This window comes from Biomphalaria glabrata, chromosome 7, assembly GCF_947242115.1.
Source record: "Biomphalaria glabrata chromosome 7, xgBioGlab47.1, whole genome shotgun sequence".
NCBI classification, from domain to species: Eukaryota; Metazoa; Mollusca; class Gastropoda; family Planorbidae; genus Biomphalaria; species Biomphalaria glabrata.
The window spans coordinates 42499516-42515670 of record NC_074717.1 but is presented as its reverse complement, the minus strand read 5'-3'; the positions used below and the strand labels follow the sequence as shown (position 1 = coordinate 42515670).

Below are 16155 nucleotides of genomic sequence, written 5' to 3'. Positions count from 1 at the left end.
TGTAATATATATCTTTTAATAAAACAGCACTTCCAAATTGTATGTTACATGCAATACAAAGTTCAATAAATATTATATATAATAGCAGTCTTAATAGGGTATTAAATGGGTAAATACATTGAATCTTACAATGCGTAACGAATAGCTATTGTAGAAATTTGCATCCTAGAATATCAAGTCATATATTATGTGGAAAAATAGTCATTGAAATTTTTTTAAAATGGTCAGTGAGATGTGGAATATGTGGTACAATTAAGAATAGCCAAGAAAGTGGTCATGAGTTTTAATGTAAACAAACAACCGGTGGTTCATGCCATTGAAAACAAAATTACTTTCTTAGAATTTGTATCATTCTTTTTACCACATAATTGCTCTAAAAGTCAGCAACCGTCATTGTACTAGTTTTTGCTTGTATTTTTAATAATTCATTTGTTTACAACATATTCATCTCAAAATTGGTAAATCTCTGTTTCTGGCTTTGTATTGTCCTTGGCTTCATCTGTGATTGCCTTTTCCTTGTCTTTCTTGTCGTCCTTATCATCGTCCTTCTCCTTTTTCGTTTCTCTCCTCGTCTTCCTCAACTCCAGCCACAAGATAATGATCATTGGAAAATTGGTCACTACGGACAGGAGGTTCACGCCGACGTCAAGACCGGACATTAAATACCTGAAGGAACACACAGCGTAAAATAATAATAATGTTATAATATATCAAGAAAACCTACCAACATCCAGACGAATTCATAGAGTTATGTGAACTTGGAATATATAAGATCAAGAACTATTGAAATCTACGTATTCGTATTCTAAGCAATGCTCTTGGCAATGTACAAGGTATCTAGATTTATTAGTGCTTTATTAGAAAAACACAGTGACAGGCAGTGGAGTGACCTAGACCTACCTGATAGTATCACGATTGTACAGGTTACACAGCTGACCGTCCCATATGAAGCAGGCATTATCTATGAATTTACCAAACACGTTGGAGGATGGTATACTCACTGTGAAAAGAAAGAAAAGTCTGCAATTACTTCCATGTCATTTCGGATGCGCATCAGAAGGAACATCAAAGAATCAGAATCAGATACTGCTGATCGCCCTTTAGGACAGCCTTGATATAGTGGCGTATTATATTCTGTATTCTAATCCGAGCATTTCTTGTATATATGTATGTTGACTCTCCAAGTCTTTTATAAGTTAGGGTACAGCCGCTAAGCAGCATAGTTAGGGTATAGCCGCTAAGCAGCATAGTTAGGGTATAGCCGCAAAGCAGCATAGTTAGGGTGTAGCCGCACAGCAGCATAGTTAGGGTGTAGCAGCAAAGCAGTATAGTTAGGGTATAGCAGCAAAGCAGCATAGTTTTGAGGTCTGTAACGTTGTCATTGCCGCAAACGGTAATGGATATAAGCACTCCTTCATCTAAAATATAATGGGTCAGTGGACTTACAAACATTGGGTCCGTTGAGACGATTATCACTAACAGGAGTATGGTGCTTAAGTTACTAAGCTTCACCCACGGGGGCAGCTTCTACATTTACTTTCCCACTTAGCGGAAGGGAGACTATGCATTTAAGTATTATTGTATTATCTAATTATGTGTACATGTATGGTAATAATTTCTTTAAAAGTAATGTTCAATATGGATTATGTGTACTTCAGTGTCTGACTCGTGGCCACTTACTGATGTTATAGAAGAAGATATAGAAACTTGTGGCAAATCCTCGGTCTTGGGGTTCGACAACTCTAGACAGAGACACACAAAGAAAGAAAATGTTGAATGTATAGATTATAGAACTTTAATTTGTCAATCAAACTTTACTTTAAAAGAAAGTTTTTACCCAAAATATTTGACATATTTTACGTTCAAACACAGCAATTTAGATCGAGCACTGTGTGAATATTTAGACAGAAGTAGTTTATCTTTATCATATATGCATGTGAAATTAATAATTAAGTGTTGTTTATTTACATTATGTTATAGTTGTTGTTTTCTAAATAAAGGATGTCTCTGAGTTCTTCAAATATAGTGTTAAATAATTTGTGACGAATGTATTATTACTCTATTGAAAACTTTTGTCCTGGTATCTAACTTTGCAACAATACATGCCAAAACTAATGCTAACTTTATCATGTTTATTACACGAGTAACACCACTTCTAATTTAAAACTATTGACTTTACTTATATTAATCGTATTTTTCTTTTTTTTTTTTAATAAACCTTACGAATGTATTAATGTAAAAATGAAAGTAGCTAAATACTATATCATATTGTTCACAAACAATTTTATTCAAGTCATTTCAAGCTTTATAAGTTAAGATATTAAACGCCTATATCGGTTGACTTCTCTACCAGATCGACATCCATCCACAACACCAAGGGTTTAATTTCTGTACTATAAACATGAATTCGCATAATAAACTCCAATATGATCGCTAGCCCGCAACGATGCATATATAATACTACAAATGATTGAAGGGTGCCTTGATTTATCCTTCAAGGTACAGTACAGGATAAGCTAGAAGAAAGAAAGGCACAAAGAAAACCTGGACAGACAGCGTAACACATCGGACTGGCCCAGGGGCGGACTGGCTATATGGGCAAACGGGCAAATGCCCGGTGGGCCGGTACCAAATGGGCCGGTCTGGTCGCGACCAAAAAAAAAAAGTTAAATGCAGACAACTTAAAAAAAAAGTGACAGCAGCAAGGCACAAAGGCTCGAACACGTTTTCTTGTTGTTGTTTTTTATAAATTATTATTACAATTAATTTTGTTTGAAATTCAACAAGAATAAATTTAAGAATTATACTATACACTGTACGTGTTATCATTGTAAAACGTTAGACCGTACTTTCTGCTATGTTCGAGCGGCTTGGCCTTCAACACCACTTTGATGTCTTCAAGACTCTGTTTGGCCTGATCATTTTGCTGGTCGGCATGGGCCTTTGATGGCACTCCTATTTTTGTTTTACTCCTTCCCTCACCCGTCTTTTGGTGGTTCCATGAAAGTTAACGAAAAAGAGGGATGGGAGAGGTTAAGTTAGAAAACATGGATATAACGCGGCAAAAGGGGAGACAATTAACAAAACTTAATAGAAGTTGACTTAAACACATACACACAACCGCGAAATTGCAAACCACCCAACATATTCATATCTCAATATGGGTATAACCGTATAAAGTTCTAGTTTCTGCGATTTGAAAAGAAAAAAGTAAGTTTCTTGTTATTTATTTGTAATAACATAGATCTAAAAATACTACACTTAAGGCTTACAAAAAAAATAATTATTTAATTAAAACATAAATCTAGATCGAAATCGATATTTATACCGTTATGATTATATGATTAATGGCAAACTTATGCTTAGTATGAAGTCATTGATGATGAAAATTATTACAATAATTACAATAATTTATGTAGCGCTGTCACATCCGATATTTAATGAAAGGAGATTTAGAATCATTTATATTTTAAATAATATATTTACATATCGCGTTTTTGAGAATGTACTAGGACGAAGCAAGAGCTTTTCACATTTAGAAGTACCCCTCTAACCGTTCTGCTTTCTCTTATCTTGTAAAGGAATATGTATAGTTCATCCATCGTAGTTCGATTATGACCACCTTTTCTTCCAGGGGGCTGAGGGCTTTGCACTGGGGTTTTATGTCTCCTTGTGTGGCTGGTGAGACCTATATGATCCCGGAATGTTCTGCCGCATACTAGGCAGGTTATTCCAGCTGGAGCTAGTGTCATTGGCCTTGCTTTTCTTCTCTCGCGTTTTTCTTCTGCCAGCTTTGTTCTCTTTTCCTCAGCAACCTGAGCGCCGGTTTCCATGCTCTGTCATGTGCCTCTGTCTCCAAGGTGGCTGGGTCTATGCTGAACGCCTTCAGAGAAGCTTTGAGGGTGTCCCTGAAGCGCTTTCTTGACAACCTGCGAGCGCTTTCCTTCGCTTAGTTGGCCATACAAGAGTCGTTTAGGGATGCGGTGGTCTTCCATGCTGCATACGTGTCCTGCCCATCGCAGCTGGGACTACATCAGGATTGTGTGGATGCTTTGCAGACCTGCTCTTTGAAGGACTTCAGTATCTGGTATTTTGTCTTGCCATTTGACATTCAGTATTTTTCACAGACATGTGGTAGTGATTCAGTTTCTTTGCATGTTAACTGAACACTATCCATGTTTTTGAGTCATAGAGCAATGTAAGGAGAACGACGGCTCGATAGACCCCTAGTTTTGTATTTGTTGTGATACCACTTTAAAGGAATGGGTTGCCTGAGTCAGCCAGGAAAACCAATGACTTAGCATATTTTAAGTCACAGATCTATATGCATGACTAGATTGACACGTGAAATGCGTAGGACCTAATTATTTTTATTTTTTTGAAGAAACGTCTGTAATCTATAAGTAATACCAAAAAGTTTGAAACTCATTAAGGCTGATATTGTAGTGTTTATAGTTTTCAGACTACATACATGTATAAATAGAATACATTATGTAAGCCTACGAAAGCATACTTCCAGTTTTCGATGCGTTATCAAACTTTATATATTTTGAATAGAATTAGGCTTACACCTATGATAAAACACATGGGCGTAGCCGAGAGGGGAGGAGTTCAAACCACCACCGGCCTCAGATCTCATTGTCTGAAAGGGAAACTTTACTTACTTCCCCAGTGCAGCCAACTTAAGCAAACTACAGTCACCAAATTTCATAAGCGTAGCCAAAAGGGGTTTTGTGGTTTCCCTCTCCCCCCAACACCTCCAATACAAAAACTAAAGCATTTTACCTTTTTCTACCAGTCGCTGGACTCCACTGAATAGAAGATTTAGTTTTTGATTTTTTCAGTGGAAGAGTAGCAGGCTAATTGCACTGTAGATACCTCAAAATATGCATTTTTTAAAACTTAAAATAACGGAAATAATGCTTAAAAAGCCCCGGATTCCACTAGGGGAGCGCTTCCTAGCTGTCCCTTGTCGGTGTGTACTGCCTTTCACTAATTATAGGAAGAGAGTATTCTAGGGTAGAAAGAACGTTTGAAAGAATGAAAGATAAAAATGTAATGAAGATTAATTACATATAGACACACACTAATATATATATATATATATATATATATATATGTATGTATATATAAATTGCGGAGAGGTTTAAAATCCCCTCCCACACACACACACCGAAAAAATATGACATGACATTAGTGGGCCGGTTTATATGGTAATGCCCGGGCCGATTTTGATACCCAGTCCGCCCCTGGACTGGCCTCTTCTTTTTATATCCTGCTACGAAAAGCTGCTGAGCGGGAAAAGTGTGGCCATCTTGTTTCGCGGTCTCAGCTCCCGTACGACGAACGCTACAGGACTGATGATAGAGGATTATCATACCTTAATATAAGTAGCCATCTGGGTATCATGGTTCCCCCTTCTACCATGTACTGGACTCCATGAAGTATGGCATAGATTAAAAAGTTCGTATGACACTCAGACGAACACACACCAGGTGTCACTGTAGTCCCGAAGGAAGTGTTTACTAGTCCTAGGCAGTCTGTGAATATCTAGACATGATTTAAAAAAAAATATATATATATATATAAAAAAAGATATAACTGCAAAATGCACATTGAAAAAAGGGTGGAGTTAAGTTGAGGTAGGTGTAGAAAAAATTAAATTAATTTAAATTTCTGATGTGAGGTAAAACCTGGCAAATATATTTACCACAAGTACTTAATAAAAAGTATGATCAATACGGGAAATTAAATTTATTTCATTTGCACTTCTTTTGAAGGATCCTGAAAATCACATGACAAGATTTGACCTAATTAGGAATTGGAACCAATGAAATCTGCCCATGTGGAGTGTCAAGAGAGAATGCTGACCCTGTCCTTCAAAACTGCTCTCTTTACCAAGAAACCCGAACAATACACTGGCCCCAAATCACGCCAATAGAAAGAAAACTACATGGAGAGCTTCCTGATTAGGAAACCACTGCGCAGTTCATCTCATGTATTGGTTTAGTCATCTGAACACTCCAACATAACAATGAGAACGAGGAAGAAGAAGAACATGTCAAGAGTGTGTAAAAAAAAATGGTCGCCCTCACCTTTATTATGTGAATGAAACAATTGAAGTCTAAAAACAGTGGTCATCGATATTTAACTAGATCGCACTATGGGGGAGAGACGGTGCCCACTGACACCACTACCAAACGATGTTTGTACCAACTCAAGTCAGTATCTTCTGACACCACTGACATTTGACGGTCCTCATTTAGTTCCAAGAGATCATCCTCCTTTCATTCTTACCTTGCCATTGACACCTGTACATCCAGCGTGACATGGAGACAGGTAGTTGTTGCCGTCATCTCCGCAGGAAAGAAGCTGTTTGCTGTAGGTGCAGTCACAGCCGGCTGTCAGGTTGATGGGGAGGCCACTGATGTTGATGTTATGAAAACAAGAAAATTAATATAAGTAGATAAGTATTGACGAAAATATTTTGTTTTAAATGAACAAGCTGCACTGATAGAGGTCGCCGTCCGTGACCCCTTGGGGTCATGTGACTGAGGTCAGCCTGTTTCAAGAATCTGCGTGTGTAACAAGACAAACAAGACGGCATCTAGATAGTTCGAGATACGGTCACGTGAGCTTTCTCAATGGAAACGCTACTGACGCTGTATATTTCTGACATTATCTAGAAGTCTGTTGGACCTAATATAAACCAGAGTTACAGTCGATACAGTGGAAGTGAGACGTGTATTGGTCAGTTCTGTCAAGAGTCGGTAGACATGAGAACGATTCGGAGAGGTCAGTAAACCGGAATGTGGCTCGGTGCACGTTGAGAAGAGTTAAGTGCAGAGTGAGAGACATTGAAGTACAATAAAGTATAGTAAAGTGCAGTAAAGTGCAGTAAAGTGCAGTAAAGTACAGTAAAGTACAATTGGGTGCAGCAAAGTGCAGTAAAGTACAGTGAAGTACAATTGAGTGCAGTAAAGTACAGTAAAGTGCAGTAAATTACACTAAAGTACACTACAGTACAGTAAAGTAAACTAAAGAACAGTAAAGTACAGTAAAGTACAGTAGAGTGCAGTAAAGTACAGTAAAGTACAGAAATGTACAGAAATGTACAGAAAAGTACAGAAAAGTAAAGTAAAGTACAAATAAGTAAAGTGAAATGCTAATATTGTACAGTTTTCTACATACTCGTGTAGAGTGACAAATCTCTAAGAGTTTATAGAAAATAAATTTATCGGAAACAGAAATTGGAAATGATAAGTTCTTTGCATTGATTGAGTGTCAGCAAGTACATAAAGCCAGAAGAGAAATACATAACAATGAATGCTCCCTTTCTTCTTAATATCATTGGACAAACACACACACTCCTTAACTCTTTCTCTCCTAATCGACGATACCATCGTTGATATTGACCTCATTAAATTAAATTAATGATTAATTTTTTGAACTTGACTTTGAATTATATAAAAAGAGCATGCATTCCCATTTAATGCAATACCAAATACAACATTTTCTGATAACAAACAACAAGGCTATTGAAGCCCAATCATAACAGGGAAGTGAAATAGTAATGAGCCAAATAAAGAATTCCTTCAAAAAGTGGGAAAATAATTACGGAGAGAAAGAGTTAACACCCAAATACCCATCCATCTATCTCACTCTCTCTTGCTCTCTCTCTCTCAGTCTCTCTCGCTCTCTCTCTCTCTCAGTCTCTCTCTCTCTCTCTCATTTTTTTCTGTTATACGTAGTCTTACATTGATCCACTGGCTCCGTAAACAGATTTGTTGTCACAGCCAAAGATCAAGAACAAAGGATTGACCGCCAGCTGGACAAAGTAGGTCCCCATGATGATCCACTGTAAGGCCAGTTTACTGTTGGCCTTGGTGCACAGCCACGAGGCTATGACTGAGCCGGTCATTGACCCGATAGCTGACGTCACACCTGAAAATAAAGCACAGTAGAAGCTCCTTAGTTAAAAAAATGAAGAAAAGCCTCAACAAATCATACTTCTATACGTAATACACGATAGCTTCATGTTAATTAAACACGCGACGGTCAGAGCTTCGGCTTCCAATATGTGTGTCTCGAATTTAAAACCTGTTCTAAATTTAAATTTATAAATTTAAGAGTTCACATTTGCCCAATTCGATAAGAGTCAGGTTTGTCATTGTTCTGGAAACATGATATCCTAGTGCAGATTTAATCCATAAATAAGTAGAATATAAATATTGTTTTTTTTTCTCTCGCTTTAAAATTATTGTTCTCTCATGATTTGTCCCACATACACCTATTGAAAAAACAACTACACATGATATGATGTAGAAAATTTCAAGGCAGAAGTTCTCAAACTTTTTTTTTACCACGGTACCCCTTATATAATCAAAACTGCACAAGGACTCCTAAGTGAAAAAGCTACATAAATGTAGACTAAATAAGTAACAAATGTATTTAAAAAATCACTCACTTTGTAGAAGGAGTGTTTATTTATTAAAAAAGGAAAAAAAAAATGAAAAGAGATTGATGAGATTTTATGAGTCTATTCACGCCCGGCTCAACGAACACAAATCTCGAGTCGGTTTCTTGTATTTGTGATGAAATGGTTTAAGTTTCTCGTTTGTGGATATTTCTTTCAATAAGCTGCTCCCGCATTAGTATGGGATATGAGTTTGTCCATTTGCAAAGGGGTTCAAGACCCTATAAAAAAGAATCCAAAGAAGAAAAACGTTTAAATCTTTTTTTTTTAGGGTTAGGCCGTCACAGAATACTACGTAACAAACATATTAAACAGTATTGAGTGTCGAGTTAAATATTATTCAAATTATCTGATAGGATTAACTGGCTTCTAGGGAAGAAGTTATTTTAATTGTGTACTAGTTTCCTCTTTCTGCGGGTCCCCTTCGGCCGTCTCGGGGACCCCTAGGGGTTCGTGGACCACTACCGTTTGAGAAACACTGTTTTAAGTAGAACACACTAAGCACACTGCTATTAAACTAAAATCCCTTACTGGTAGCTAGTGCTACATCAGACATAAGCCACTTACTGGTAGCCAGTGCTACTTTAAACATAAGTCACTTACATGGTAGCCAGTGCTACATCATACCTAAATCACTTAGCCAGTTCTACTTCAGATATAAATCACTTTCTGGTAGCCAGTGATAATTCTGACATAAATCATTTACTGGTTGCCAGTGCTACTTCAGACATCAATCATTAAATGGTGGTAAGTGTCACTTCAGACATAAATCAATTACTGGTAGCCAGTGATAATTCTGGCATAGGTCACTTACATGGTAGCTAGTGCTACATCATACCTAAATCACTTACTGGTAGCCAGTTCTACTTCAGATATAAATCACTTTCTGGTAGCCAGTGATAATTCTGACATAAATCAATTACTGGTTGCTAGTGCTACTTCAGACATAAATCTCTTATTGGTGGTAAGCGTTACTTCAGACATAAATCAATTATTGGTAGCTAATGATAATTCTGACATAAATCACTTACATGGTAGCCAGTGCTACATCAGATATAAATCCCTTTCTAGTAGCCAGGGATAATTCTGATATAAATCAATTACTGGTTGCCAGTGGTACTACAGACATAAATCTCTTACTGGTGGTAAGTGTTATTTCAGACATAAATCACGAACAGGTAGCTAGTGCTACTTCAGATATAAATCACTTTCTGGTAGCCAGTGCTACCTCAGACATAAATCTCTTTCTGATGGTAAGTGTTACTTCAGACATAAATCATTTACAGGTAGCTACTTCTACTTCAGATATAAATCACTTTCTGGTAGCCAGTGATAATTCTGACATAAATCAATTACTGGTTGCCAGTGCTACTTCAGACATAAATCTCTACTGGTGATAAGTGCTACTCCAGACATAAATCACTAACAGGTAGCTAGAGCTACTTCAGACATAAATCACTTACTTGTAGCCAGTGCTACTTCAGACATCGCTACGTTGTATTCCATGGTCATGTAGACATTCCGAAACATGTACATGCCGGAGAGGGGGATAGAAATGGCGCAGATGTCGATGATGGACAATACGAACATTGGTGTCTTCATTAAACGTAAGAAGGACTTGGGTAAATCTGTAACACAAAGCAATTACTTACATTATAAAACCAACATAGGTAGACATTTGGATGGAAGTTTAAAACAAATAGTTAGGCCTATTGTGCTTAAGTAATTGTAGTATTTCAAATAGCTTCATTTCATCCTATTAATAAATGTCATACAAGTGAAATGGCAGCCATCATTCAGATTTTGTTCTATAGGCCTACTTGTAGTTTAATGGCACAGTTCAAAGAGATTAAATTCATTTTGTAAAGTCTATTCGCCATAAATAATTAGGCTTTTCTTCGTGGCTGAAGATTATTGAGCAGTACAGTATTTCGCGTGGCTACACAGTCCCAGCAGTGACCTACATATTTATCCACATCCAACACATTTAAAACAGTTGTCCGGCATCTACGTCTGTCAAAGGCAGTGAATTTTTTGTTGCTCTCAAATGTGTATCCCGCGGTCTTTATAAGAAATTTTCAAATGTCTTGTTCGCGAGCCGTTTGCTTCGAAATTTAACTGTACGGATCAGCATTTATTGTTTGATAAGGATTCTATACTTACATGTTAAACCATGGCAATCAACCCAAAAGAAAAGCTTAAAAACAAAATGTAGAAAATACTTGTAAAAAAAATCAAAAAATAAAAAAAAATAAAAAAAAAAAATAAAAAAATAAGGTAATATGAAGCGTAATTATTTCTATTATTTTGAATCAGTCATGTTATTAAAAAAATTTTCAGTATCTAGACTAAAAATAATAAATGTATGCTATCAGAGATATTTTTACCAATTGTTGTTTTTTTTTTTACGCATACATATATATATATATACATATATAAAGTTGTACTACTTTTATCCCAACTAAAGGGTTCAAGCCTCCTCAAGTCACAAGCCAATCCAAACTGTTTTACCAGACAGACGGACAGGCAGGTAGAGTGATTTGAAATACGCTTTGTAAAAAAACAAAAACAAATACCTTTAATAAGTTCTTTAAATGCGCTTTCATTTGGTTTATTAGCAGGCTTTGATTTGACCGGTTGGTCAAAAACAATGTCCCCGCTTAGGCTGACTTTTCTCTCGGTCGGGCCTTCCAGGGGCGGAAATAAGCTTAATCTAAACACAGAAAGATAATTGTATTACATTTAAGTGCTTCTTCAATTTACATACACACAATAAAACCCTATTCGGTTATGACTTAGGGCTTTGCTTACGCCTGGGTTGCGCCCCAGGGAAGGGGCTCTTGTGTTGCAGGATAGACAACACGGATGGCAAGAGAACCCTGATCAAACCAAGAGTCCAAACTTATGAAATGTGCAATGCGTGTGTGTTTCGTACTCACGAAAATTGCGATAGCAGATTCATTGTTGGATTAATCGATATATAATAGGTAATCAGAATTACGAATTGAAGTTGTAATAAAAGAGAATCAGTGTCTGCATATGCTTTTGGAGATCACTAAAAAAGATTATATTTATTAATCTTTGTACTCTTGTAATGAGCATAATGATGAGCATTACGCACAAGCGATATTAATAGCACAAAGGGGAACAACTGTGTCAAACTATAGTAGAATAACTCTGTCAAGCGATCTTAATAGAATTGAATGATATTCCAACAATTGCCTTCAAATACGAAAAATAAAGCAACAAAACCTTCCTTCATCAACTCTATCACTAAAATATCTAATTTTTTAATTATTACAAAATAAGAATTCCATAATGGTACATTAGAAAGTTATTTGTTTAGAATTATGTTAGTTTTAAAAGTACTAACTTTCTGGCCATTGGTACATTCACAGATGCTACTGAACCTTTTCGCTCGTACATGTGCTTAGGATGACCATTAATACCGTCAGTATGGTCACTCAAGTCTTTGCTTCCCTGGCCCTCTTCCTCTAGCACTATTCGAGGTACTGACACCTTTCTCTCGGCAGTTCTGTATAGACCAATCAAGAAAAACATATAAAATACATTTTTAAAACGACAATACCTCCTTCATACGACTTATATAGAGATTATTGTTTTCTTAATATTTAATGAATATTAGATTTAAAAGAGAAAAATGGAACATTTTACCCCGCCACAATCCCCACCCCCAGAGAAAGACTCCAGGTTTAGCCAGTGGCGTAACTAAGGGGGGGGGAGGGGGGGGAGAATTTTAAAATCCCCCCGGGCCCCCACATAGGGGGGGCCCCCAAATGGGTGTCCGAAATTTATTTGTAAATACATAAATTAATATACTGATTGACAAATAGTGTCAAAGGGTGTCTTTTTTTTTCAACATTTATGGATTAAATTTTTCACAAAGACCAAACCTAGATCTAGGTCTATCAGTACGTTGACTTTGTTGACATTTTAAAAATATTTTTTCCCACAGAGATCAAATTTTTTTTAAAGTTAGTTTTACATTTTAAACTTTGTTGCCACGAATAAAACTGCATAACATACAGCGAATTCCAGGTATCTTGTTACCTTTACTAATAATAGATCTAAATGGCGAGTATTTTATGGCTACACTAATTAACCTTGAAGCAAAATTTAGAGAATCGAGTATAACAGATCCAAAAGTTATTCTTAATAATTCTAGAATAGTCCATTATTCGGGTGTGGCGTCTATAATTTCAGAATTAAACTTCACACTCGAGTTATTATCCCTCTATTCATCTTTCCTCAATCCAATGGAAACTCTATTTTTATTTCCATCTAATCCTTTTGCTTTCGCACAAAACATAAACAACAAACAATGACGTAATATCATATAATATTAGCACATCCTTCCTTTTGAAGTTATTATCACAACCTTCCTTTTAAAGTTCCTAAATTTGCGGGGCCCTATGCGAAACGGATCGCGCGGGGCCTAGTCTGGGTAGGGATGAGCATAATGTCAATATTTTTTTATTTTTTTTTGAATTAGAAAATAGGCCTACTTTCGTCTTTGCAATACATTTTTATCAAATGAAAGCTCGCAATGCCACTTTTTTTTTATAGGCAGCCCAAAATGTCAATTTCTTCTATTCTTCAGGAGATTTGAATAAATTCAAAAAAAGTTCAGGACTTTATCGTATATTTTGACTTTTCATGAGATTTCCTGGAGGCCCTGGAAAATCAGGAGGTCGCGAAAACCCTGTTTTTTATATACGTTATAGTGGTTTAATTTAATAATGTACACTTAGAATTAGCGCGGGTCCTATGAAAGCGCGGGGCCCACTGCGACCGCTTAGGCTGCAGTGGCCTAAGGCCGGCCCTGTCTACTAGGAACTTTAACAATTCGTCCACTCCTGGTTGTCTTGACTGGCACAACAAGTTCTCTAGACGTTGGTCTATAACTGTCTGTTTCGTTTGTTCCAACAGTTTGCAGTTCATTGTCTTCATCGGTATCATAGTACCCAGAGATGTCTTCATCGAAACTCTTATTCAAAAAGCGTTGATTTCTTCTGTATGTTTTTCCGTTTGTCCGTTTGTCTTTATGATGTAAGATCTGGGTGCTGAATGTTTTTTATGACAACTGCTTTCTGCCATGTTTGACCTAGACGAACTCTCCGACAGAATAATCTTTAGGTAGTCTTGCTTTTGCATTGTAATTCACTTTGCTTTTCATCTGTCGTTCGTTGAGTAATGTCTCTGCATTTTCAGCTACCGATTCAGTTGGAATGATTCCCTGAGTTTTCTACTCGTCAGCAGTTGTGATGGTGAATATGGCAGTCCACTTTTCGGAGTATTTCTATACTCGAGAATAACGAGATATGGATCTTTCCCACTTTTGTATGCTCTGAATCCTTTTGCTTGCGCACAAAACATAAACAACCAACAATGACGTAATACCATATAATATTAGCACAGAATCTTCTTCATGCAGTGGAAAATTAAGAATTTTTTGCCTATCTTAAATTCTGGTCAAAGCTCTTGCGCCCAATTAATATAGTTCAGAAGAAACTACAAAAGTCTGGACTGCATATACGGGAAGCTGCTAAAGAAATTAGTACCCATTCATGCTTTCTGCAGAATGATGAGAAATTGACAAAAACCCAATCCATCGAAAAAGCAAAAGAAGGTAGTGAATACTATGGATTCCCTGTAATCAAAACAACCAGAAGAAAGAAAAGACTTAATGGGAAGTTGAGTTCTAATGTAGGACTGTCAATAGAACTGCAATTCAAACGTGTTGCGACAGAAGTGCTGGACAGATTTCATATGGAGATGAAGGGCAGATTCCAAAGGCTGGAAAGAAAATGGATACCTTTGGGTTTCTTCTTGAACCTAGACACCTGTTAGATGAAGACCCGCTTATGACAAACTGTGCTACTTTTCCCTTTTTTGTATGATGAAATAAATGGCAAATCGCTTTTTTCAATGATGTCATTGATGCACGAGCACTTTTCATCAACAAACCAGTAATACAATCACCAATAGACATATTGAAGAAACAGGCTTCATATGGTTATTACGTGTGCTCAAACTTTGCAACCTCCTCCGATTACTGCTAACTCAGGCCACTTCCATTACGTCATGTGAGAGATCATTCTCAAAGCTCAAGTTCATCAAAAGCTATCTCAGGAGCACAATGACACAAGAAAGGCTTATCATGGCTTTAATGTCAGTGAAGTCACAAATACTAGAAAGTATCGATGTAGTTGATGTTATAGATGTCTTTGCTGCACAGAATGCACGACATGAAGCGATATCAATTTAGATTTGTCACTTGTGTATTATTTAACTAATAAACAAAGGTATTATTCATTAAAAGAGTCTTGATTACTTTTTGTTAAATTTACTGATATACTGAACCAATTTGATTTGGGGCTTATATATTTTTGCGTACATTATTCCATGTCATATGTCGAATGTTAAAATGCAAGGGGCCCCCAAAGAGGTCAATCCCCCCGGGCCCCCAAATCCCTAGTTACGCCCCTGGGTTTAGCGTATGTATAGACGTACTACACTTTATACTATTCCAATGATAGACCATTTAGATCTAAACTTAGAAGATTATACGCAAAAGTCTCCCGAATATTAATTCATTAAACTCCTAAATCAATAATGTGTTGCACATCCGGAAATTCCCGAACAACGATAGCCATTTAAAGAACGCGATAGTCCTTTCAAAACCGATGCTTGATCTAGATCTATATCTAGTTCTCTAGCCACATTTAATTAATTAATTATTTTTTTTAAACTTTGAATCATAACGGCCAAATTTCCCAGTGTGGCCAACGAGTTGTGACTTGAATAGAGGTATTGTAAAAACGTGAAATCAATACCCTGAAACGTGTATACCAAAAGATCGTTCGATTTTTACAAGAATATAAAATAACGAGACAAACTTTAAATTATCTGCTCAAAAGGAAAAAAAAATTACTGATTTAGCTGTAAAATTAAATCAACTTTAGCTGAGTAATTTCACTTATCTCAAAAGACATGTTCCTGAAACATCAACCGAGTTACAAATGTATCTTATCTTATCTTATATGGATGTATGAATGGATTAGTTATCAAGCAATATTGCACATTTGACATCACGATATTTTATTAGCAATAATTACATTCGATAAAATAATGTATCATTGGTTAAACCTTGGTTTCTGTTCGTTTTCCTCTGCGACACCTCCAGCGTAAACCACCTTAGCTCTTCTCAGCGCTCGGAGTCGTTGCTTTTCAGAAACCAAGGTTTTCGGAAACAACAGCAGTGGAAAGGACGTTACAACAAGGCCGGCTCCACACACTAAGAAAGCCAACCACCAGGCTGCGACAAATCTGCCATCTTTTGGATCCATGTCTGTTTCTTGTGAATGAAAGAAACAACAACTAATGAATTTTAAGATTTTAATTATAAAAATAGAAGTATCTAAGAAATTTTAAATTGGATTTCGTATTGAAGAATTGTGCTGGGTATTCATTTATAACATATTGTGTTTTACATTGAGTACGTATTCATTCTTCGGCCTCCTCCAGTCGTAAAACGACTATGGTTCATCTGGCGGAACTACCATGGAACATTTTTAATGTGACTGTAGAGTCGTCTTCTGGAGATGCGTTCCAGTCTACATACAACCAAGGTGAAGGTCGCAATTGTTATAACTTTT

General features: G+C 36.6%; 1 protein-coding gene across 2 annotated transcripts in view; it reads right to left on the bottom strand.

Annotated features, from left to right (window-relative positions):
• The window catches only part of LOC106062159 (solute carrier organic anion transporter family member 1B3-like), a 32845-nt gene continuing 16690 nt past the window's right edge, over window positions 1–16155 (bottom strand). For both annotated transcript variants that reach the window (XM_056036166.1, XM_056036165.1), the window contains exons 9-18: window positions 15647–15854; window positions 11850–12011; window positions 11053–11189; window positions 9940–10104; window positions 7758–7944; window positions 6298–6424; window positions 5381–5550; window positions 1681–1742; window positions 901–1000; window positions 1–666 (exon numbers count right to left, since the gene is read on the bottom strand). In XM_056036166.1, the coding sequence (XP_055892141.1) occupies window positions 450–666; window positions 901–1000; window positions 1681–1742; window positions 5381–5550; window positions 6298–6424; window positions 7758–7944; window positions 9940–10104; window positions 11053–11189; window positions 11850–12011; window positions 15647–15854 (1535 nt within the window). In that variant the 3' untranslated portion in view covers window positions 1–449. The remainder of the gene's footprint in view (window positions 667–900; window positions 1001–1680; window positions 1743–5380; window positions 5551–6297; window positions 6425–7757; window positions 7945–9939; window positions 10105–11052; window positions 11190–11849; window positions 12012–15646; window positions 15855–16155) is intronic.